Here is a 26942-nt window from a genome sequence, read left to right on the forward strand (position 1 = left end):
TTTTTGGGACATTTTCTTTTATGGCATTTGGGCACTTTTGGTTAACATTTACTATAAGCCCATGTCGGTAACTTTTTTCTTTCTTTTTTTTTATGTCCTGGTTTATATACTCGATGTCCTTTACAACTATGAAGTTTTTTTTGTGTGGCCAGCTGTTATTGACTTGTATTGATGCTTTTGAAAATCAACACACTGCACCAGGAATAAAGTTAGGTTAGGTTTAGGTTAGATCAAGTTTGTCTTGGTTTTGTTAGATGGGAAAAATGAAATTAACCAAATTTTTGTATTTGCCTAAAAAAAAAGTAAGTAGAAAAATTGAGGACTTGTAAATTTTGCTGTATTTTCTCATAAGTATTGCATTTGTAACTTTGATTCCTTCCCTTTGAGCGTCATGAAAGTACTGAGAAATAATCTGAAGTTAGAGAAATTGTTCAGGAGAAGATTTTGCTGGAATCAGACCAGTAAATATGTTAATTGTGGCTGGCTCTGTTTTTATGATTAAGTTGATAATATTTGTTCTCTTCAAAATATGGCTTTTTCAGGAAATAATGTTCTTTGTGCAAGCCACTATAAATAGTGATTCATTTTATTATGCATTACACTGACACTTGTAAAGAAAATATTCATTTAAGATATTAAACACCTGACTTAGTCTGTTGTAACCTAACCTGATCTGAACTAATCTAATCTACCTAATTTCATGAATGAAAATAGAATTGCTGGATCTAGTTCGTCAGGATATACATATTAGCCATCAAACCTCTTGCATGACACTCAGAAGTCCAAGGCTGCAATGATGAACTTCCCCTAAGTGGCTAGCTTTGACTTTCCTGTTACTGCTCAAGATTCATCCTAACCTCGCTCCCTACCTTGGGGAAGTTGTCTCACTTTTGTCCAGGTTTGATGCATCAGAGAAAAGAGGCTTCTTGTGATAGCTTTTAAAGAAAGATAGTAAGACTGGTTGTGATTGTCACTATGCTTAGCTTAGTAGCATCATGAAACAAGTAAAGAAGCTTGAGAATGAGATGACAAAATACTTTTGCTAGCAATACTATGAACTATTCCATTTTCATCAGATTAGCATCTTTCAATATCGACCTTTCAAGAGTTGCTGTCAGTTATAAAATAAACAGGCACCAATCATAAAGATTGCACATTTCACAAGATACTTTGTATACTTTTTGAATGTTTCTTTTTGCTAGACTTTTGCTCATATAATATTAGCAAATTTCAATTTGTTAATGCTCTCCTGAATTTTAGAAACTTCGTGCAACTTCAACTATCTTGGGAAATTGGCGGCAGACATCACCCACTCCGGCCTCTCCTGCCCCACAGTTAATGCAGGACAAGGAGGACATGGATCCTGAACTTGCAAGGTCAGTCTGCCATATTGTGTGTGTTGTGCCATGTGTATTCCTCATGTTTTTTTGTATTCAGTGTTGTGTGCATTAGTGTGAAAAAAACAACTATCTAATTTAATAATGACTTCACCACGCCCTGCCTCGGAGTCCCCCTCTGGGGAGGGGACCATAAATGTCCCCAGGTCGGACTGCCCTCTGCTGTCGACCTTGGGTGTCTTGACACTTCATCTAATACTTTCACTATCAATTTCTGCAACATTCGTGGCCTTCGTTCTAATTTTCAATCTGTGGAACACCACCTCTCCTCTACTAAATCTCATCTTCTCTTCCTAACCGAAACACAGTTGTCTGTGACTACTGACAGCAGCCCCTTTTCTGTTCCCTCCTACTTGCTCTATCCTCATTTTCAATCCAAAGCTGGATGTTGCGTATACGTGCGTAACGACACCACTTGCTCTCGTGCCCACAATCTTGAATCTTCAGAATTTTCTACCATCTGGCTAAGACTTCAATGTCACTCTCTAACTAAATTCATCTGTGCTGTATACCTCTCACCTAATTCCTCTGACTATGTAAAATTCTTTGACTATTTGACTTCCAAGGTGGAGCACATCTTATCTCACTTTCCTTTTGCTGAGATCTCCATTTTAGGGATTTCAATGTTCACCACCAGCTTTGGCTTTCATCTTCTTTCACTGACCAACCTGGTGAACAAACCTTCAACTTTGCTATCCTTCATGACCTAGAGCAGCTAGTGAAGTTCCCTACCCGTATTCCTGACCGCCTTGGAGACACGCCCAACATTCTTGATCTTTTCCTAACCTCCAACCCTTCTGCTTACTCTGTTAAACTTTCCTCTCCGTTGGGCTCCTCCGACCACAATCTAATTTCCGTTACCAGTTCTATCACTCCAGTGCAGCCTCAGGACCCGCCTAAGCGGAGGTGCTTCTGGCATTTTAACTCTGCTAAGTGGGAGGAACTAAGGCAGTACTATTCTGATTTCCTTGGGATGATTATTGTTTTCATGTCAGAGATCCTTCTCTTTGTGCCGAGCGCATAACAGAGGTGATTATCTCTGGCATGGAGCTATACATTCCTCATACTTTCTCTAACCCTAAAGCTAAAAAGCCTTGGTTTAACTCTGCTTGTTCTCGTGCTGTCAATGATAGAGAGGCGGCTCACAAACGGTTCCGTAGCCATCCAACTGCTGAAACTCATGCCCTATATATTTCTGCCCGTAATCATGCCAAATCTATTCTCCAACTTACTAAAACTCTTTCATCAATAGAAAATGTCAAAGTCTTTCCAATTCTAACTCCTCTCGAGATTTCTGGCATCTAGCCAATAATATCTCTAACAACTTTACTTCTTCGTCTTTCCTCCTTTACTTCATCCAGATGGCTCTACAGCTGTCTCTTCTTTTCTAAAGCTGAACTCTTCGCTCAAACCTTTGCTACCAACTCAACTTTGGATGATTCTGGGCATATTCCTCCTACTCCTCCACCCTCTGACTACTTCATCCCTAAAATTAAAATTCTTTATAAAGACGTTTTCCTGGCCCTCTCTGGCCTTGATTCTCGGAAGGCTTACGGTCCGGATGGAGTCCCTCCTGTTGTTCTCAAAACTGTGCTTCCGAACTCGCTCACTGCCTGGTCAAACTCTTTCATCTGTGTCTCTACTTCTATTTATCCTTCTTGCTGGAAGTTTGCTCACATTCAACCTGTCCCTAAAAAGGTGACCACTCCAATCCTTCTAACTACCGCCCTATAGCTTTGATTTCCTGCCTTTCTAAAGCCTTTGAGTCTATCCTTAATAGGAAGATAATGAGGCATCTATCAGCTCACAACCTTCTCTCTGATTGCCAGTATGGTTTCCGTAAAGGCAGATCTACTGGTGATCTTCTTACTTTCCTAACTGAATCTTGGTCATCCTCTTTTAGGGACTTCGGTGAAACCTTTGCTGTCGGCCTTGACATATCGAAAGCCTTCGATAGAGTCTGGCACAAATCTTTAATTTCTAAACTACCCTCCTACGGATTCTATCCTTCTCTCTGTACCTTCATCTCCAGTTTCCTTTCCGATCGTTCTATTGCTGCTGTAGTAGACGGTCACTGTTCTTCCCTAAAACTATCAACAGTGGTGTTCCACAGGGTTCTGTCCTATCACCCACTCTCTTTCTATTATTCATCAATGATCTCCTAAATCTGACTCAATGCCCTATCCACTCCTATGCTGATGATACCACCCTGCATTATTCAACAGCGTTCAACAGACGCCCAACCCAACAACAATTAAATGACTCAAGGCGAGATGCTATAGGACGCCTAACTTCTGATCTTTCACTTGTTTCTGATTGGGGCAGAGAAAACCTGGTTTTGTTCAATGCCTCAAAACTCAATTTCTACAACTATCTACTCGACATAACCTTCCAGACAACTATCCTCTCTTCTTCAATAACACTCAACTTCCCTCTCCTCTACATTAAACACACTCGGTCTATCCTTCACTAAAAATCTAAACTGGAAATTTCACATCTCTACTCTTGCTAAATCAGCTTCCAAGAAGTTAGGTGTCCTATGGCGTCTTCGTCCATTTTTCTCTCCTCCCAGCTGCTTGCTCTGTACAAGGGCCTTATCCGCCCGTGTATGGAGTATGGCTCTCATGTCTGGGGGATCCACACACAGCTTTACTAAACAAGGTGGAATCTAAAGCTTTTCGTCTTATCAACTCTTCTCCTCTAACTGACTGTCTTGATTCTTTAAGTCACCGCCGCAATGTTGCATCTTTATCTGTCTTCTACCGCTGTTTTCATGCTGTCTGCTCTTCTGAACTTGCTAACTGCATGCCTTCCCCCTCCTGCGGCCTCGCTGCACAAGACTCTCTACTTCTTCTCATCCCTATTCTGTCCATCTTCCTAATGCAAGAGTTAACCAGTATCTTCACTCCTTCATTCCCTACACTGGTAAACTCTGGAACTCTCTACCTGTGTCTGTATTTCCACCTGCCTATGACTTAAACTCTTTCAAAAGAGGAGTGTCAAGACACCTCTTACGTTAACTGGACCCTCCTTTTAGATTTTTTTGTTTTTTCTCTTTCTACTTTCCTCTTAACAGGGCCTGGCAACCAGCGGGATTTTTTTTTTTTCCAACACTTTGTTTTCCCTTGGCCAGTGCCCTTGTAATGTAAAAAAAAAAAAAAAAAAAAAAAATTATAGTAGTGAAAGCTGGTTCACAGAATCACACAGAATGTTTGCATGTGTTGTATAAGTATGATATGGGAATGTCTCTCGATGATATGCTCCATACTTCTGGTCTTTAAGGCACCAGGAATGCCTACTGACCTGGCACTGAACCTGGCCTGAGGCTTCCAGGAGAACACTCACTAGTATCATTGAGTTATCTCAGCCATGATGCCAGGAATGGGAATGGCTTCCACCCTCTGAGTAGCCTGTCAGTGCATGTGGTACTGGCAGCCTTACAATAGCACCAGCAGGCCAACAACGTCTAGGTGCAGGGTGTACAATTGCCATGTGGACATGGGGGTGGTTCAGAGGGGTGTACATTTGCAATGATGGACCTCGTAACATACCACTTTATTCCTGCCCACACTACTTGTTAGGTGAGAAGGCATTGCATATCCAGAATGCCAGGATGAGCAAGGATATGGTAATGGTAAACAAACCTAATAGTGGAGGGAGATTGAGATATTGTGTGAACCTTCTGGAAATGTCACATTACAGCTTATGACTTTAGGCAGTCAAGCTGAGTGAGCTTCAGGGAGGTCAGCTCAGCCTTAAGTGTGTGCAGCTCATGGTTGCCAACTTTTGCCATGGCTCAGGCTGCTGAATCCACCTGATCAGAGTGTCTTGGGAGAACACACTGGCTGCTGTCAGTTTGGCCAGTTTGTGTCAGGTAACTTCCCAGGTGTGTGTTTGTGTGTATTTACCTAGTTGTACTTACATAGTTGTATTGTACAAGGTTCGAGTGGGGCTCATGGTGTTCAGTCTCCATGTTTCCATTTATCCAATTTTTCTTTAAAGTTATGCATATTATGTGCTGTAACAACTTCATCAATCAGTGCATTCTACTTTTCCACCGTTCTGTATTTTCCAGTATCCTTTATACACTGCCTCATCCTAATCTTTACATGTCCTCTTGTCCTACGTTCTGTCACCAGCACCAGGTCTTCCTTGTCTATCTTTTTAATAACATTGACTATCTTATACATTGTTATTAGGTCTCCTTGTTCTCTTCTATCTTGTAAGGTTTGCAGTCTCATTTCCTTCAGTCTATCTTCATACGTTAGGTCCTTTAGTTCCGGCACCATCTTTGTAGCAATTTTTTTAATCCGTTCTAATCTTCTTATATCTTTTTAGAGCTCAGAGACCACACCACTGCTGCATATTCCAGCCTTGGATGTATCATGCTTGTGATAATTTTTTTCATCATATCTTTGTCCATGAATTGAAATGTCACTCATATATTAGTTAACATTTTGTATGATAATCCAAATATCTTACTTATGTGTTTTTCAGGGTTAAAATTTTCCTGTATGATCACTCCCAGATCTTTTTCCTCTTTAATCATTATTAGTTGTTCCTCTCCTATCAGATGGTTCCATACTGGTCTTCTCTTACTCTTTCCTAGTTCCATTATGTGACATTTCTTGGTATTGAACTCTAATATCCACTTTTTTACTCCACTCGTAGATTTTGTTTATATTTTCCTGTAACAGCAAACAGTCCTCCCGGGTTTTGATTATTCTTAGCAGCTTTGCATCATCAGCAAACAAATTAATATAACTGTTTATCCCAATGTGAATGTCGTGTCCATAAATCTGGAACATAATGGGGCTAACACTGACCCTTGTGGCACTCCACTTGTTACTTTACCCCAAGATGAGTATGTATCTCTGGTCACAGTTCTCATCTCCTCCTTCAAATAATCCCTTATCCAGTCTAACAAAGTTCTTAGCAGTCCACCTATGTTCTCTAGTTTCCAAAGTATTCTTCCACAAGGGACTTTATCAAAAGCCTTTTTTTATGTCCAGGTATACTGTGTCCACCCATCCATCTCTGCTTTCCAGTCCTTCTATTACTCTTGAGTAGAAACTTAATAAGTGTGTGTGTGTGTGTGTGTGTGTGTGTGTGTGTGTGTGTGTGTGTGTGTGTGTGTGTGTGTGTGTGTGTGTGTGTGTGTTTACCTAGTTGTATTTACCTAGTTGTAGTTTTACAGGGCCTGGGTTTTATGCTCTTGAGGCCCCGTCTCCATATCTACACTTATCCAATTTTCTTTAAAACTATGCACACTCATTGTTGACACCACTTCCTCACTCAAACTGTTCCAAGTCTCAACACATCTTTGCAGGAAACTATATTTTTTAACATCTCTCAGACATCTTCCCTTCCTCAGTTTCTTACTATGTGATCTTGTGCTTCTAATGTCATATTCTTCTCTCAGGATTAGTTTCTCATTATCCACTTGATCCATTCCGTTAATCAATTTATAAACTTGTATCAGATCCCCTCTCTCTCTCTCTTCTCTGTTCCATGGTTGGTAGATCCATAGCTTTTAGTCTCTCCTCATATGTCATCCCTTTAAATTCTGGAACCATTCTTGTTGCCATTTTTTGTAGTCTCTCCAATTTCCTTATGTGTTTCTTTTTAAGGGGGGTCCACACAACTGCATATTCCAATCTGTGTCTTATTATAGTACTTAGCAATTTCTTCATCATTTCTTTGTCCATGTAGTGTGTGTGTGTGTGTGTGTGTGTGTGTGTGTGTGTGTGTGCAAGTACATTATGTATATGTTTTATATACCTATGGAATGAATTAAACATACATATAATACCATTACATATCAAATGCTTTCATCCAGCAAATGAAATATGACCTGTTTCTCTGTCCCATAGTTACTGACATTTTGTGCATCAGAAACATATTTCTTGCATTTTACTCTCATTATTAAAAAGTAATACAATATGTTTTGTAGTAGCTTATGCAAGTGTGAATATTTCACAGTTCTTATTTTTGTTGATTATAGATTTCAGTGAATCCAAGTACTTTTCTTTATATTGATATGTATGGAAAAGTTTCTTACACTAAAATAGCAGGAGAACCATTGCACTCTGGTAATCTTCCAGGTACTTGAACCGCTCATATTGGGAGCAGCAGCAACACCAGCAGCCACAGCAGCAGAAGTCGTCCTCCCAGTCAGGTGATCCAGCCAGCACCCTCTCCCCTACACAGCCCTCGGCTCCAACGTCTGGCAACAGAACACTCATGTCACCCTCAAAACTAGAGCCAGTAAAGGTGACTGAGGTGTGTTATGTGAAATAGTCTAGTGAGGCATACTGGTTTGCTGCATATCTTGATAGGTTTCTTATAAGCATCTGTGTAGAGCACTGATCTGGAGCTGTATCAGATCTGGATTAACTTGCAGTGGAATGAATGCTTGCAATCACTACTGGTCAAAACAATGACCATACAGGCAATTCACTGCCATACTGCCACTAGCAGTAGACTGTTTATGCTCACCACTATGCTTTAGGGGAATGTTGTTGAGGACATAACCTGTTGGACCTGAGTCCCCGTCAGGTGGAGCATCCTTGTAGGAGAAGAGAATGGCACAGAAGACTGGGTTTTTATGCTTGGTCATAAATTATTTTTCAAGCTTCATACACAGGGGGACTGGCATCTCACAAGGCCTCTTTGTTGATTGTTTTTGTTGCCCTTGGCCAGCTTTCCCTTTTACATAAAAAAAAAAGCTCTTCACACTTTGTATGTTAAAAATATTCAGTGGTAAAATCAGTAATTTCAAAAACACTTGCCACTGTTACTGTGGGACTTTGAAAACATAGGTGTGTTATTTACAAATGGACAAGTATTATCTTTATTTGCCTCATTATGTAGTCATTTGTAGATGCAGCAGTGGTCAGAAGATTATGATCAGAAGGCTTGTGAAATCTTATTTGGCAGGATAAATCTTGAGCAAAATGTAAATGGAAATAGATGGAAGACTTTATGTACATTTGTAGGGTGAAGGCCAGTCATTTAGTGATGAACTTGATCATAAGTAAAATCTAAAGCAAGTCCTTAGGTTAGTGAAGAAGTTGAGTTTTATTTTACTATACATATGTAGAATAACATAAGGAATCTTTAGGAGATAGAAATGTATCAAACTTCAGTAAATAAGTACTGAGCTATTGTTTTTTTTTCCCTCTTTTGTTTGATATGTATAAATTAAAGTTTTTACCACCTCAGAATTATCAGAATGGGGAAACAGAAGAAATTGACGAGTTTGTGGCAACACTGCGTACTCAACTGGAGATATTTGTGAACCGTATGAAGAGCAACCAGAGCAGAGGTCGGCCCATCGCTAATGACACGGCCGTGCAGACACTCTTCATGAACATCACAGCAATGCATGCTCAGCTGCTCAAATACATTCATGAACAGGATGACAAACGAGGTGAGTGGTCTCTGTCTATGCATAAGACTTTGATCCTTTCCTCACCCTTATTGTCTACCTCTCTTATGCAAGAATTAATTAGTACTCTCAATCATTTATCTTTCTTTGGTAAACTTTAGGAACTCACTACCTGCTTTTGTATTTCTATCTTCCTATGACCTGAAATCATTTAAAAGGGATGTTTCAATACATTTATCCTAGTCTTTTGGCTAACTTTATTGAACCTGCTCGGAGACTGGCATCGAAGTTGGACTTTTAGTTTAGTAATTTTTGTTGCTCTTGGCCAGATTTCCCCTCTTATGTAAAATTTAATACTGTATATGCCGGAATATAAGACAAGTTTTTTGTCAATTTGAACGCTCCTAAATCAAGGGGTCATCTTGTATATCAAACATAAAGCACAACCCTTTAACCATGTGGTGAACATTAAGGACCATAGTGCCTTTTAGGAAATCATACTACAGCCCCACACACACACACACACACACACACACACACACACACACACACACACACACACACACACACACACACACACACACACACACACACACACACACACACACACACACACATGTACATTATATATATATATATATATATATATATATATATATATATATATATATATATATATATATATAGATAGATAGATAGATAGATAGATAGAGATAGATAGATAGATAGATAGATAGATAGATAGATAGATAGATAGATAGATAGATAGATAGATAGATAAATATAGATAGATAGATAAATAGATATATGTACATAATTTATATGTTGCATGACAGAGCGGGCTTTTCCCTCTGCACCTGTCAAATGTTTATTGACGGCGTTGTGTGTCAATACACTCAGTCACATTTTCTTAGGCATCTTTTAAAAATTACCTACCCATATTATTAGATAAAACCAATAAAAAAATGCTTGTTTTTTTTTTATTTCCTTTAGGCTCTTTTTTTAGGTACTTGTGCTTGACTTATATAATTAATAGTTGGATTTATAAATAAAGGGTTTTTTTTTTTTTTTTTTTACATTACAAGGGCACTGGCCAAGGGAAAACAGTGTTGGAAAAAAAAAATCCTGCTGGTTGCCAGGCCCTGTTTAGAGGAAAGTAGGAGAAAGAAAAAACAAAAAAATCTAAAAGGAGGGTCCAGTTAACGTAAGAGGTGTCTTGACACTCCTCTTTTGAAAGAGTTTAAGTCATAGGCAGGTGGAAATACAGACACAGGTAGAGAGTTCCAGAGTTTACCAGTGTAGGGAATGAAGGAGTGAAGATACTGGTTAACTCTTGCATTAGGAAGATGGACAGAATAGGGATGAGAAGAAGTAGAGAGTCTTGTGCAGCGAGGCCGCAGGAGGGGGAAGGCAAGCAGTTAGCAAGTTCAGAAGAGCAGACAGCATGAAAACAGCGGTAGAAGACAGATAAAGATGCAACATTGCGGCGGTGACTTAAAGAATCAAGACAGTCAGTTAGAGGAGAAGAGTTGATAAGACGAAAAGCTTTAGATTCCACCTTGTTTAGTAAAGCTGTGTGTGGATCCCCCAGACATGAGAGCCATACTCCATACACGGGCGGATAAGGCCCTGTACAGAGCAAGCAGCTGGGAGGGAGAGAAAATGGACGAAGACGCCACAGGACACCTAACTTCTTGGAAGCTGATTTAGCAAGAGTAGAGATGTGAAATTTCCAGTTTAGATTTTTAGTGAAGGATAGACCGAGTGTGTTTAATGTAGAGGAGAGGGAAGTTGAGTGTTATTGAAGAAGAGAGGATAGTTGTCTGGAAGGTTATGTCGAGTAGATAGTTGTAGAAATTGAGTTTTTGAGGCATTGAACAAAACCAGGTTTTCTCTGCCCCAATCAGAAACAAGTGAAAGATCAGAAGTTAGGCGTCCTATAGCATCTCGCCTTGAGTCATTTAATTGTTGTTGGGTTGGGCGTCTGTTGAACGCTGTTGAATAATGCAAGGTGGTATCATCAGCATAGGAGTGGATAGGGCATTGAGTCAGATTTAGGAGATCATTGATGAATAATAGAAAGAGAGTGGGTGATAGGACAGAACCCTGTGGAACACCACTGTTGATAGTTTTAGGGAAGAACAGTGACCGTCTACTACAGCAGCAATAGAACGATCGGAAAGGAAACTGGAGATGAAGGTACAGAGAGAAGGATAGAATCCGTAGGAGGGTAGTTTAGAAATTAAAGATTTGTGCCAGACTCTATCGAAGGCTTTCGATATGTCAAGGCCGACAGCAAAGGTTTCACCGAAGTCCCTAAAAGAGGATGACCAAGATTCAGTTAGGAAAGTAAGAAGATCACCAGTAGATCTGCCTTTACGGAAACCATACTGGCAATCAGAGAGAAGGTTGTGAGCTGATAGATGCCTCATTATCTTCCTATTAAGGATAGACTCAAAGGCTTTAGAAAGGCAGGAAATCAAAGCTATAGGGCGGTAGTTAGAAGGATTGGAGTGGTCACCTTTTTTAGGGACAGGTTGAATGTGAGCAAACTTCCAGCAAGAAGGATAAATAGAAGTAGAGAGACACAGATGAAAGAGTTTGACCAGGCAGTGAGCGAGTTCGGAAGCACAGTTTTTGAGAACAACAGGAGGGACTCCATCCGGACCGTAAGCCTTCCGATGTATTTCGAAACTGGCAACAGCGGTAGTGAGGGAACAGCCATATTACAGCTTCCCAGGGCCCATCAGCCAACCATATGAGCAGCAGCTCGCTCCACCATTAAGGTGTTTGTCTTATACACCATTAATAGCTCAAAACCTAAATTTTTCTCTAAAAAATTTGGGGTCGTCTTATACACAGAGTCATCTTATAGTCTGGCATATATGGTAAATAAAAAGACCAGAGAAAAACACTACTGAGATCATGATAGAGCTCTGAACAACTTGCCTTTGTTATAATAGAAACATTGTCCACTGGAAAGAGAACAACTGCCACACAGGTTTGTCTGCTATTTCAGTGAACTTTGAGCGACTACAGGACAAGATCTCACAAGTTAGGGATGCTCGGGCAGCCCTGGAGGCACTGAGGGAAGAGCACCGTGACCGTGTCAGGAGGGAAAGAGAGGAGCAGGAGCGAATCAGGTGAGGCTCACAGCAGTCCTATATATAATGACCTCACAACCCTCTTCCAGCTCCCTATGTTCCCTTTGATCATGTTGCTCTAGTGATCATGTTGCTCTCTCTGCTTTTAATATCTCTCTCTCTCTCTCTCTCTCTCTCTCTCTCTCTCTCTCTCTCTCTCTCTCTCTCTCTCTCTCTCTCTCTCTCTCTCTCTCTCTCTCTCTCTCTCTCTCTCTCTCTCTCTCTCTCTCTGGCATGGTAATTTAAGAGGTGATATGATAATCCTCGATGGAAAGTTGGAGGAGCTTTTTAACATGTTACAAGGTGTATAAATTCATACAATATGATATATGGAGTTGGAATTTTTGTTTTCAAATGTAGTGTAAATATAAATTAAATGTGTATAAGGATGTAAATTAGTATTAAGATTCTTATAAATTGAAATAAGCTTAAATTTGAATTTTTACATTTTTTTTTCTTCATTTCCATTATATTTTGATGAAGAATTTACAGTATTCATCAGTAAAGTTAATCATAGATTGCCAGAGTCATGTATTTGGACCTTTACTGATGTATCTAGACTCTCTTAATGAATAATCACAATTCAAATGAAACAAACATACCTTTGAAAACTTTTCAAGGCAAATGCAAATGATGCAAAAGCTGGAAATCATGAGGAAGAAGAAGCAGGAATACCTGGAGTACCAGAGGCAGCTCGCCCTCCACCGCATGGCTGAGAGTGAACGGGAGATATTCAAGGCGTCAGGCATGGCAGCTCCAGGACCCATGTACTCCATGGGCTACCCACCATACCCTGGTGCCCCAGGACCCATGCCTGGCCACATGTATCCACCACAGACTGAAGGAGGAGCTCCTCAGGTACTTTAACTACTACACTGTTGACACACATTGAAGCACTGCTATACTGTACAGTGTGATTCATCTTAATTTTTCTGCATGCAAATAGATACATGCTTATTATTTAATATTGTAACAACATAGAAAAGTACTTTGCTCCATTTCCAAAGATGCTTTATGAATTATGAATTGCATTTGATACAGCCATATTTAGCATAGTTTTTGTCAGCTGAAGTTATCAGTCACATGTATGATTGTATATGTGTGTTTATATTTTACGTGGAAATAATATGTTAGAATAACTGAGCTGCTTGTGAGATATTTTGAAGGATTTTATTTATTTATCTAATCTCTCACTCATTTCAATTTTACTTATTTATTGGCCTTTTGAATGAAATGGTAACTTGTGTCTCAAACTTTATTGCTTCATTTGGACTTTTTACATTAGGAATCAATTTATCCCATTCAAATTAATGCAAGAAAGTTTAATGCATTTCTGGTCCCAAAATCCCACTTTTTTATGGGTTTATGTTGTAATCTAAACAGAATTTAATGAAAATTACCCATAATATAGAAACAGAAAATAAAAGAAATTGTTAAGCACTATATTTTAACATGTGAGACAGAAACATTATATTTTAACATGTGAGACAGAAGCATTATATTTTAGCATGTGAGACAGAAGCATTATATTTTAGCATATGAGACAGCTCTTGAATCATCCTAAAAGAAAAGACAAAAGAATTAGTGGGTTGCTCTATACATCACAAACAAAAACAATGTCCATGAAATTTTACACAAAATACTGTTGTAAACACAAACCTCAGAATGATGAGTCATAGAAAGTTCTTGCCATCTTCAGTCATGAAAACAGTTGTAGGGGACACGTTATCAATTTTGCAATAAAAGCCTCTCTCTCTCTCTCTCTCTCTCTCTCTCTCTCTCTCTCTCTCTCTCTCTCTCTCTCTCTCTCTCTCTCTCTCTCTCTCTCTCTCTCTCTCTCTCTCTCTCTCTCTCTCTCTCTCTCTCTCACACACACACACACACACACACACACACACACGTACACACATATATAGTCTGTGATGATAAAGGAGTATCTGGCAGCTCTCTGACTAATGATAACATAGTTGAATTTGCTGATAATTTCTCGACATTCTTCCTCCTCTACACAATTTCTATTTCTTTCCCCTTGGCCCCTTTCTTTATTTTGCTTTTTTTTTTTTTTTTTTTTTTTTTTTTTTTTTTCGTTGATGCAATATATATTTTGCATGGCAGGTATATGTTGACTCATCGTTTATGCTGCTTTGCAAATACAGGGTACATGTAATGAGGGGTTTCAGCTCATGAATCTCTTTATCCATTGCTGTAAAACAATCAGAGAGAGAGAGAGAGAGAGAGAGAGAGAGAGAGAGAGAGAGAGAGAGAAAGAAAAGAAAGAGAGGAATGTGAGTGATCAGGATTGGCAAAGGTCAGGATAGTTCAAGGAATAACAAATGGTTCTAGTGAATCAGTGATAGGAAATGAATGAGGTTTGTTGAGTCTTTACCTGGATTACTCCATCATCCCTGGGGTTTCGCGAAGACATCGTCATCAACCAGAGGTTTTTTATACTTTGAAGGCTGCATTTATCCTCATGGATATTTTATCAGTGTCTTCATTATTAGTTGTATTAACATAACAAAATAAAAAAAAACAAGCAAAACAAGTTATAATTCAATTCTGGACGCCGAATAAAATGTGTATATAGAAAATTTCAAGTTGCCTTCTCTTCACCAGTCAATAACTAAAAAGTTTGAGAGTCAACATTCCAAGATAAATGCATTGATAACACCAAAATTCACAAGCATTCTCACGGCACTAACAGATTTTCAATTGGATAATTAACTCCTGACGTATTAGAGAAAACATTAAATTTTCTCCTAAAACTCATTCAAAGCTCCCGGGCACAGCCTATCACCCCGTATATCAGCCAGGCGGGCTTTTTGAACATCCAGCACAAAGGGATTAAGGAACTCATAATGTTGTGGACTTTGTCTGCTAACTGGTGACTGCATTTCTTTACAATCCAGTTTGACACTCCATCAGGACCTGAGACTCTCCTTACATCTTGTTCTTCCATTATTTTCTTTACTTCTTTTACTGACACTCGTATTTCACGAACATTTGACATTGGAAGTTGCTTTCTCTGGTGAAGACTGACTGGAAGCAGTTGTTCATCACTCCTGTCATATCTTCCTGGTCTTCATACGTTTCATTGTATTTTAGTTTGTTTATTTCTCCCTTGTTTTTCAGCTTGACATTTATATATCTGTAAAGTAATTTTGACTGGTCCTTGCATTTGTCTACTATATCGTTCTTGTAGTTTTTCTGTTCCATTCTCCGAATCTTGACATACTCGTTTCTTTTCTGGGCATAGTCTAACTAATGATTTTGTCTTCTATTTCTTCTCCACATATTCCAGGCTTCTTCTCTTTCCATCATTGCTAACTCACTACTTCTGTTAAACCACTCCTTGTGTCTAGGCTTGTCTATTTTGTTGATAGGCACATGTTTCATTATTCATTCATTATACTTCATTAAAATATTCCTCTTGTCTTCAGTTTTCTCCAATGTATAAAATTCAATCCAGTCTGCTTGTTCAAAGTATTTCTTTAATTCTGCAAAATTTGTTTTACTGTAACTGTACCTTCTACTTTTTATAGTCTTCGTTCCTAATTTCTGCCAGTCCTTTTTTCAGCCTAATTCAAGTAATACGTCACTTTTACCAAGTACACTCTTATATTCCAAGTTATCGAGTATCTCTGATTCTTTAGTAAATACTAAGTCCAATTGTGATGGTTCTTCATATGCTCTATATCTTGTGCTGTCCTTCACCCATTGAGTTAGGATATTGTCTACTGCTAGATTCAACAGTATTTGTCCCCATGATGTTTCTCCTCCCTCAGTTGTCAGGCCTTCCCATCACTGTTATGTTTTTACTCTTTTCAATTAGTCTCTGTAAACATTTTCTGGTATCATTAAGCATGTTTCCATATTCTTCATTTCCCCAAGAGTTCGTTCTGGGTATGACATAAACAGAGGCAAAGTCCCTTTTTCTTTCTCCTTGAATTATTACTCATGCTTTCAGCACTCCCTTCTCCATAAGTTATTTCATCCACCTGCAGCTCTTTCCTTACAAGTAACATCACTCCTCCTTTTTTTGTTTCTCTATGTTTTTTCACTATGTTGTAGCTATTTTCCTCAATATCCAATGCTTTAAGTCCTCCATACAATTCTGTCTCTGTTAATCCCACAATGTCAGTTTTGTTTTCTATTGAATAATCATTCGACTGTTTTTGCTGTTAAAATACTATTTATGCTTGTGTATGCAACTTTTGATACTCTTCCTCTTTTACAGTGATACTTATTTCCCTTTTTTTGTCCCTTCTTGTATACCACTTCCTCAGTCTCATGTCTTTGACCTTTCAGTAGTAGCTCATCCTCTCCTCTGCTGTTCTGTTTTAAGATTTTTCTCTGGCTGTTTCCCATAGCTGCCTGAGTGTAGCTCTTTCCTCTTCATTTACATTGCATCTCAACCATACATTTTTATATCCATCTTTCCTTCCCAGCCTCCATGAGTCTGCCAGGATTTCCTCATCGCCTGCTTACAATATTATTCTAATCTTTAATAGACGTGTGTTTCCCTCCTCATATTTCTCCAGTCTATAGACTTCTTCAGTTTCTTCACTCAATCTCTTGCCTTCCTCTTCATCATCTTTACCTCCATCACTATTTTTTCAGCCTGCTTTTTCTTATATTCTTCTCTGTCATGTCTAATTGGCATAACTTTTCCTTAATCCAAAGATAACAATGCACTTTTCCACAGTATCCCTAATCAAATTTTCCTTTTCCTTTATTACCTTTAGTACCATTTTGGCAACCTCCCGTTCCCTTTCCTTGGCTGATTCTTCTATAATCTTTTTATAACTAACTTTTTGTTAGTCCTGGTCCATCTTTCAATGATTTTGCTTTTCATTTTTTATTTTGCCCACCTAATCTTCATTATCTTCCATTTTCTTTTCACTTGCACAAATTTTGTTCTTCAGATCGTTATAATTTTTCTTCAGCACTTCAGTGTTTGCTTTCATGATCTCATTGTCCTTTTCCACAATTTTTAGCCTAGCCATCAATTCTTTCACTAGGACCTCCAGTGGGTGTAAACAAACCATCATTGCCCTCATCCATTCTGGATCTCACTTTATTCCATGCTCCTTTTTCCATCTTGTTGACATTTTAACCCTGCCACCTAGACGGGACAGCACTAAAACATAGCTCTAATCTTTAGTTAACACTAGGTAAAAGATATTCTTGGTGGCTTGAAGTAATATCCGAACAGAGTGCATTGTGTACGTCCGTCTCGTATGATCTTGATCTTGTGTATTTACCTAGTTGTATTGTACAGGGTTCGAGCAGGGATCATAGTGTCCTGTCTATCTAATTTTTCTTTAAAGCTATGCACATTATATGCTGTAACAACTTCATCACTCAATGCATTCCACTTTTCTACCATTCTATATGGAAAACTGTATTTTCCAAAATATTTCACTCACTGCCTCTTCCTAATCTTTGCATGTCCTCTTGTCCTTCCAGCTTCTTTTGCCACCAGCATCAGGTCTTCCTTGTCTATCTTTTAATGCCATTTACTATTTTATACAATGTTATTAGTTCTCTTCTTTCTTTTCTATATTATAAGGTTGGCAATCCCATTTCCTTCATCCGTTCTTCATATGTTAGGTCCTTTAGTTCCGTCACCATCTTTGGAGCTATCTTCTGGATTCGTTTTAATCTTCTTATATCCTTTTTCAAGCTTGGCGACCACACCACTGCTGTATATTCCAACTTTGGAATATGTATTTACCTAGTTGCCTAGTTGTATTTACTTAGTTGTATTGTACAGGGTTCGAGCGGGGCTCATAGTGTCTTGTGTCCATATCTCTATTTATCTAGCTTTTTCTTTAAAGTTATGCACACTATGTACTGTAACAATTTCATTATCCAATGCATTCCATATCTCCATTTATCTAGTTTTTTCTTTAAAGTTATGCACACTATGTGCTGTAACAATTTCATTATCCAGTGCATTCCATTTTTCCACCATTCTGTGTGGAAAACTGTATTTTCCAATATCCTTCACACACTGCCTCATCCTGATCTTCTTTTCATCTCCTCTTGTCCTTCCATCTTCTTTTGTCAACAGCACCAGGTCTTCTTTGTCTATCTTTTCAATATCAGTTACTATCTTATACATTGTTATTAGGTCCCCACGTTCTCTTCTATCTTGTAAGGTTGGCAGTCCCATTTCCTTCAGTCATTCTTCATATGTGAAGTCCTGTAATTCTGGCACCATCTTAGTAGCAATCTTCTGTATCCTTTCCAATTTTCTCATATCCTTTTTAGAGCTCGGAGACCATACCACTGCTGCATATTCCAGCCTTGGGTGTATCATGCTTGTGATGATTTTTTTCATCATATCTTTAACCATGTAATGAAATGCCACTCTTATATATTCAAAATTTTATATAAAAGTCCAAATATCTTGCTTATGTGTTTATCTGGCCTCAGATTTTCTTGTATGATCACCCCAAGATCTTTTTCCTCTTAAGTCTTCATTATTTGTTCCTCTCCCATCAAATAGTTCCATACCGGTCTTCTCTTACTCCTTCCTAGTTCCTTTATGTGGCATTTTTTGGCATTAAACTCCAATTTCCGCTTCCTCCTTCACTCATAGATCTTGTTTAAATCTTCCTGCAACAGCAGACAGTCCTCTCTGGTTTTGATAACTCTTAGCAACTTTGCATCATCAGCAAATAAATTTATATAACTGTTTATCCCAATGTGAATGTTGTTTACATAAACCTGAAACATAATGGGGGCTAATACTGACCCTCTTGGCACTCCGCTAGTTACTTTACCCTAAGATGAGTATGTATCTCTGATCACAGTTCTCATTTCCCTATCCTTCAAATAATCTCTTGTCCATTCGAGCAAAGTTCCACGCAGCCCTCCTATGTTCTCTAGTTTCCAAAGTAGTCTTCCATGAGGACTTTATCGAAAGCCTTTTTAATGTCCAGGTGTACTGTGTCTACCCATCCATCTCTGTTTTCAACTCTTGCAACAACTCTCATGTAGAAGCTTAATAAGTTTGATACACATGACCGCCCTATCCTGAACCCAAATTATCTGTTCGATATGACTTGCTCCTCTTCTAGAAATTTAACTCTTTTTTCTTTGATAATTATTTCACATAACTTCCCTACGACACTTGTAAGTGACACTGGTCTGTAGTTTAGTGGTTCAGTTGCCTTTCCTCCTTTGAATATTGGTATTACATTGGCTCTTCCATTCTAGTGGAACTTTCCCTTCATTTATTGAACTTGTAATTACAGGCAACCCCCTTTAACGAACGGGTTACATTCCTAAAAAACTGTTCATTAACCGAATTTTTGTTAAGTGAACCAATTATAATAACAAGTTTAACCCCTGACTTGAACTTCCATTGAGAGTAAACAATGCGAGAGTGCATCATAGTACAGTGAAAGATTTAATGAAAGTAAAAATTATGAAGTTAAACATTTAGGCAGTTTAATTTAAGTCATTATAATGTATGTATGTAAGTAACTTTATTATGTTGATGATCTTAAATTTATGAAGGGAGGGAGAGTGGAGCGGTAAAAACACTAACCTGCTACCTGTGGAATGTAAACAAAGGTCACATCATTGTACCGCATACAAAACTTATCTACCACATTTCCACAAGACTTTCCATTTTATCCATTGCAGAGTCACGAGTTTAGGTGGTTCTTTTAACTTGCAAGGAAGATACGGTCTCACCAGCCTTCTTAATAGAGTCTGCTGACTTGAAAATAGTAGAGACAGTAGATGGAGTCAAGCCATGGTGGCGAGCAATGCTATTAGTTTTCTCGCCTCTCTTGTGTCTGTGAATAATATCCAGCTTCACTTCGAAAGTAAGAGACTTCCTGGTCTTCTTAGCAATGCTAGGTGAAATTGCAGGGCGTTTTGGTGGCATGTAGAGCAAAAGAAGACGAGCTGCTGCTGACGCTATTATTGTTTTGAAATAGGGGGAGTGAGTGGTGCGCATTTTGTCCACGAGAGGTGCTGGTGTATTAAAAAGCCTGTCGGCTTGCGTGATACGGCGGTGCTTTCAAAACTTGGAAAAAATTACCTGGATCAAATTTCATTAAAGCAAGTTTGGTGTTCGTTAAACGAGCAAATGGTAGTAAAATGAAACATTCATTGTAGCGAAATTTCTTTGTGTGAACCTTTGTTAAGCGGGGTTTGCCTGTATTTCCCAAATTGGATCCAGTAGTTGCTTTTTGCACTCTTTTAACACCCAGCCTGATACACCATCTGACCCCATTACTTTTTTGACCTCCAACTTATCCAATACAGTAATACTCCACTTAACGAACAGGATACAGGGTGGGGTGTCAAAGCTGTTCAAGAGCAAAAATTCGTTAAGCAGATGTAATTTTCCCATAGGAAATAATGGAAATAGGGGGGATGCGTTCTGGGCTGGTCCCCAACATACCACATGGGTAAAAAAAAAAATTATATATACGTTTGGCAGCATATTGGGCCACCGTTGTACCACTACTTTTATGATGTCATATGAGCCATTGGAAGTTAGAGGAGCTATGTACAAATTCTCTCACATTCTCGCATTTATATTCACAAAATAACATTTCTATTAGCTTTTTATAAACCTTGCCCCCAAGAAAGGATTGTTTTGTAATGCATAAAGTGAAATCTTACATGGAATACCAAAAAATAAAGCAGATATGAGATGAGCCACAGACGAAGCAGGAGACTCACCACTCGGCTGCTTCTTCTTCTTGTGACCCTTTTAGCCTGTGTGTTGTCTTTCCCCAGGATATTTGTTTCCACTCCTCTATTGCCTGCTATAATGGATATCATATCTTAGTATTCATATACGCTCATGCCATGAGGATAACCTCAACTCCGTGGCAGTGAGTGATAGTGAATTACAGGCAACCCCCGTTTAACGAAGGTTCACACAACGAAATTTCGCTACAACGAAGGTTTCATTTTACTACCATCTGCTCGTTTAACGAACACCAAACTCGCTTTAACGAAGTTTTATCCAGGTAATTTTTTTTCCAAATTTGAAAGCCCCACCATATCACGCAAGCTGACAGGCTTTTGAATACACCAGGAGCTGCTGGTACTAAGGCCTGCCTCAGGAAAAATCCTGGGACACCTATAGAATAAAGATCAAGATCAAGCCTCTCGTGGACAACACGCAACACTCACTCCCCAGTCAAAACATAACAGCCTCAGCAGCAGCTTGTCTTCCCTAGCTCAACTTACCACAAAAACGCCCTGCAATTGGCCTAGTGTTCGTAAGAAGACCATGAAGTCTCTTACTCCAAATGAAGCTAGATATTATTCACAGACATGAGAGAGGCCAGAAAACTATAGCAGTGCTGGCCACTATCTTGACTCCATATTATACTGTCTCTATTTTCAAGTCAGCAGACTCTATTAAGGAGGCTGGTGAGACCGTATCTTCCTTGCAAGCTAAAAGAACCACCTGAACTCTTGACTCTACAATGGATAAAATGGAAAGCCTTGTGGAAATGTGGTACATAAGTTTTGTATGCAGTACAGTGATGCGCACTTTGTTTACATTCCACAGGTTGCCGGTTAGTGTCTTTCCCGTTTCACTCTTCCTTCCTTCATAAAGTTAAGATCATCAACATTATAAAGTTACATACATACATACATTAGTGTACATTATAATGACTTAAATTAAACTACCTAAATGTTTAACTTCATAATTCTTACTTTCATTAAACCTTTTACTGTACTATGATGCACTCTCGCTTTGCTTACTCTCAATGGAAGTTCAAATCAGGGGTTAAACTTGTTATAATTGGTTCGCTTAACAAAGTTTCGCTTAACAAAGTGTTTTTTAGGAACGTAACCGCTTTGTTAAAAGGGGGGTTGCCTGTACTTATGAAATACCGCAGTATTTCATTAATAATTCACTATCACTCACTGCCACGGAGTTGAGGTTATCCTCGTGGCATGAGCGTATATGAATACTAAAATATGATATCCATTATAGCAGGCAATAGAGGAGTGGAAACAAATATCATGGGGAAAGACAACACGCAGGCTAAAAGGGTCACAAGAAGAAGAAGAAGAAGCGGCCGAGTGGCGAGTCTCCCGCTTTGTCTGTGGCTCATCTCATATCTGCTTTATTTTTTGGTATTCCATGTAAGATTTCACTTTATGCATTACAAAGCAATCCTTTCTTGGGGGCAAAGTTTATAAAAAGCTAATAGAAATGTTGTTTTGTGAACATAAATGCATAAATAAGACAGTAACCTCAGAGCAACCTGATAGCAACCTTGTCACTGTCCCTCCAAGCGTTCATGGATGCCATTTCGCTGCAAAAGGCTGCTTTGACGTTAAAGAATCTTGGATCCAGCTCCAGGATCGCTAGAGACAGAGGCGGGGAGCCAGCCAATCACAGCGAAGCTGCCGCGTTCGGTCCCTTACCCGGCAAATTCAAACCTCGAAAATTCGCTAAAACGGATGTGGTTGTATGTTATGCGGACTTTTGGTCTAACTTTATATAGTACGTTAAACTGGAAATTCGTTAAACGAACGTTCGTTAAGCGGAGTATTACTGTAGTCTTCCAATATCCTCTTTGTGCACTGCAATATCCTGTAATCCTTGGCAATCCAATGACCTATTTGGTTCTGTGAAATCATCTTCTGTAGTGAGTACCATTTTTAAGCTCTTATTCATTATTTCACACAGTTCCTTCTCTGTTTGGTATTTCTTCTCTTCTTTAATTATTTTTTCAGTTGTTTCCTTATTCTCTTTTTTGCTGTTTATAAACTTGTAGAAAAGTTTGGGTTCATATTTGCTTTTATCCACTGCATCTTTCTTAAAATTTCTTTCTTCTCTCCTTACTCTAATATATTTATTTCTGGCATCTTTGTACTGCCGTCTGTTATAGTTATTTCCCTGCTTTAAGAGTTTCTTCCACACTTTACCTTTTGGCTTTTTTGCTTGTATGCATCTAGCATTGTACCAAGCATGTATTTTTTTCCTGAACTCTTTAAACAGGAACAAACTTTTTTACTCCTTCATTATATTTCTGTATGAATATATCATATTTCCCTTTTACTGTCTTTCTGTACATAATATTACTCCACTCAGTGTCAGCAAAATGAATCCTTAATTTTTCAAAATCCACTCTTGCATAATTTCATCTCTCTCCTTTATAGTCCTCTCTGTAACTTATCTCGTCTTCCTCCTGAATTTGCATCTCTAATGTCACATGATCACTTCTCCCCATTGGACTAAGGTATTGTATGATTGGAGGGGACTCTGGTTTCTTTGTGAAAACTAGGTCAAGCAACGATGGTTCTTTTTTCCCCCTGTACAGTAAAACCTCAGCTCACGACCATAATTCATTCCTAAATCCTGTTCGTCACCCGATTTGTACGTCCCCTGAATAAATTTTTCCCATAAGAATGTATTGAAATACCATTAATCCGTTCCAGACCAAAAAAAAAAAAAAAATCATACTTTTGTTCATAAAACCCATTCAAAATAGACCTTTAATGTATGCATGACATGAACAAAATAATTATAGAAAGCCTAAATTGTTTTACTTACCTAAATGCTTTCAAAATGATAATAAAATGAATAAAAAAGAAAAGGTTATTTACTTGAGAGACTGGACGTTGATGGCATGATGGAATGGAGGAGAGGAGGATGGGGAGGAAGACAGACAAGATCCGAGAAGACAGTCATGAGAGAGAACTTTGGATGTGCGCAGCGTGCCAGAGCTACACAACAGCTGTGTAGCGTCACAAGTCAGTGCCGCTATGTGGGGCCCCGTTATAGTGAACATCGGCGTAGGAAACATGGAAAGATTGTCGGTCTTCGTCTCTGCCTTTGGAAGACCCTTGCCTGCTGGGAATTGACTTCCTCATGCATGTGGGAGCAAGTTTGGACTTCCAAGAAGGGGAAGTTAAAGGCACGTGGCCAGGAAGTTTCTTTGATCCACGGAGGTGATGCTCAGTGTGAGAGGAGCGGGCAGTAGGGCTGTGTTCCTTGCCAGGCGAGCGAGGAAACAGCTGCGATGGATGTGCCACAATCTGCAGTACCTGGATATGGCCAGGATGATGATGACAGCAACGCTGAGAGCCACCAGCGCAGCGAGGATAACGCCGAGGAAGCTACAGTAGAGCGCGGCGGTAACATCACCATGCCCAGGAAAAACAGGAGAAAATCGTGGTGGCACGGAGATTGTTATGTAATATTTTTCGTATGTTCCTGTTTCTATTTTCTTTTGTGCTTATGTTTTGTTTTGTTGTTGTGTGATAGCCGGGTTGGCTATCACACAAACGGCTAGCCTGCCGGCAAGCCGTTTAACCGCATTCATCCCCCGAAATATCGTTCGTCCCCTGGGTCGATATATTGACTAATTTTTTGGTCGTCTCCTGAATTGTTCGTCCCTAGAGACGTTCATCAAGCAAGGTTTTACTGTACCTTGTTGACTCCTCCACCCACTGGTCCATTGCATTAACCATAGTCAACTGTAACACTTTCTCGCTCCACTGCCAAGCATTATCTCCAGTTTATTTTTTTACAGTTAAAGTCTCTAACTAAAAGTATTCTTCTATCTCTTCTTATCATGTTATCTAGGCACTGTTCTTCTCCTAAACCTATTAATAGTGGTGTTCCTCAGGGTTCTGTCCTGTCACCCACTCTCTTTCTATTATTCATTAATGACCTTCTTAACCAAACTTCTTGCCCTATCCACTCCTACGCTGATGATACCACCCTACATCTTTCCACGTTCTTTCAGAGACGTCCAACCCTTCAGGAAATTAACAGATCACGCGGGGATGCCACGGAACGCCTGACTTCCGATCTTTCTAAAATTTCCGATTGGGGCAGAGAAAATCTAGTAGTTTTCAATGCCTCAAAAACTCAATTCCTCCATCTATCAACTCGACACAACCTTCCAGACAACTATCCCTCTTCTTCAATGACACTCAACTGTCTCCCTCTTCCACAATGAATATCCTCGGTCTGTCCTTTGCTCATAATCTTAACTGGAAACTTCACATCTCATCTCTTGCTAAAACAGCTTCTATGAAGTTAGGTGTTCTGAGGCGTCTCCACCAGTTTTTCTTGCCCCTCCAACTGCTTACTCTGTATAAGGGCCTTATCCGTCCCTGTATGGAGTACTCTTCGCATGTTTGGGGGGTTCCAGTCACACAGCTTTGCTTGATAGGGTGGAATCGAAAGCTCTTCGTCTCATCAACTCCCCTCCTCTGACTAACTGTCTTCAGTCTCTTTCTCACCACCGAAATGTTGCATCCCTCTCTATATTTTATCGCTATTTTCATGGTAACTGTTCTACTGATCTTGCTAACTGCATGCCTCCCCTCCTGCGGCCATGCTGCACAAGGCTTTCTTCTTCCTCTCATTCCTATTCTGTCCAACTCTCTAATGCAAGAGTTAACCAGTACGCTCAATCATTCATCCCTTTCACTGGTAAACTCTGGAACTCCCTCACTGCATCTGTATTTCCAAATTCCTACAACTTGTCTTCTTTTAAGAGGGAGGTATCGAGGCATTTGCTCCCCTAATTCTGGCTGACGGTTTTGGCACTTTTTGTACTCTTTGGAGAGCCAGTGGGCTTTTTTCTTACTTTCTTTTTTTTTTGCCCTTGGCTGGCCCTCTTCCCTACGTAAAAAAAAAAAAAAAAAAAATCTTTGTTCTGATCCCCATGTATTAGTCTTTGGTGGAACATATGTAACTATAATTTTTCTTTTCTTCAAATCTTCTGTTCTGAATGTTACTCCCAATACTTCCACTTTTGTCCTCACCACATTGTACATCCTCCACACACATATATTATCACAAACTACTATTAGCACTCCTCCTTCCCCTTTATCCTTCCTGTCCCTCCTCCAGGTATTATATCCCTCTTCTTTGAAGTTGACATGGATATTTCCTCTCAGTTTTATTTCGACGATGCACATTACATCCGGCTTTTTCTCTTTCAAATAATCCCTAACTACCAATATGCTTGATAACAACCCATCTATGTTAGTATAAGTCACTCTTAATTTATTGGCCTCTTTTTTCCTTAGGTACCACTTCTTTAGTCTCATTTCCAGAACTCTCCAGTAAAAATTATTATTCTGTATCTCTGTCCTTTTCTCGTTTTTTTTCTTAGCGTCACTTCTTAGCACTTTCTCCTTTTCCCTTTCCTCTAAGTTCTTATTTCTTTTTATCCATATATCCTTGTGTTCAACATCATTGGCCAGCTTCCCTTTTTCTAGCCAGAATTTCCTCTACAGCCACTTGAGATATCATTTTCACCTTCATTGGTCTCCTACCCCCTTCACTGTATCTTCCCAGCCTGATCACTTCCTCCACCTCCTGGTCAAATTCTTGTGTGCTGTCTTGTATTCGTTTGATAACAGTTTTGGCCAATTCTCTTTCCTCATGTTCTCCTGAATTTATTTGGATTTTTCTTTTCCTTCCCAAAAATCTTGAAGCTTTTTTTCTTGTCCAATGCATCCCACACCAAATCTTCCTTTTCTTTGATAACTTCAATTATACAGCGACTTTCGTGTTCTCTTGAATTTGTCCCCTTACCACCTCTGAAAATTTGACTTTTCCTCTTCTTGCTCTGATTCCATTAATTTCGTAGTTCTTTCAACTTGTTATCACCTAATCCACCTTCTGCCCTATATGCAATCCTGTCCTGCACTTCAGCTTGCAAGCTCTTTAAAGAGCTTTTGTAATTTTGGCATGTGGTTTTTAGGAAGTCATTTTACTTCTTTATTTCCTGAATCTCATATTTCAATTTCTGATTTGTTGCACTGACCTTCTCACATTCAGCTACTCTCAATTTCAGGGCTGTGTTCTGCATCATCAGTTGGTCTTGTTTGTCCATTAGACTGGACATCACCTCCTTCATATATCTTAATTCCCTTTCTACATTGATTAGTCTTCTCATATTACCTCGTTCATTCTTGAAACCCAAAAATCCTTGTCCATAGTATCATCTGACAGTTTCCTTAAACCAACAGGAATTTCTATAT

General features: G+C 39.1%; 1 protein-coding gene across 1 annotated transcript in view; it reads left to right on the forward strand.

Annotated features, from left to right (window-relative positions):
* LOC123506636 (hepatocyte growth factor-regulated tyrosine kinase substrate-like) overlaps positions 1-26942 on the forward strand; it is a 59560-nt gene that overhangs the window by 29822 nt on the left and 2796 nt on the right. The window contains exons 4-8 of the mRNA XM_045258885.1: positions 1261-1376; positions 7502-7679; positions 8622-8829; positions 11807-11930; positions 12551-12788. Coding sequence (XP_045114820.1) covers positions 1261-1376; positions 7502-7679; positions 8622-8829; positions 11807-11930; positions 12551-12788 — 864 coding nt within the window. The remainder of the gene's footprint in view (positions 1-1260; positions 1377-7501; positions 7680-8621; positions 8830-11806; positions 11931-12550; positions 12789-26942) is intronic.

The sequence above is a fragment of the Portunus trituberculatus genome, chromosome 20, assembly GCF_017591435.1.
Source record: "Portunus trituberculatus isolate SZX2019 chromosome 20, ASM1759143v1, whole genome shotgun sequence".
Classification (NCBI taxonomy): Eukaryota; Metazoa; Arthropoda; class Malacostraca; order Decapoda; family Portunidae; genus Portunus; species Portunus trituberculatus.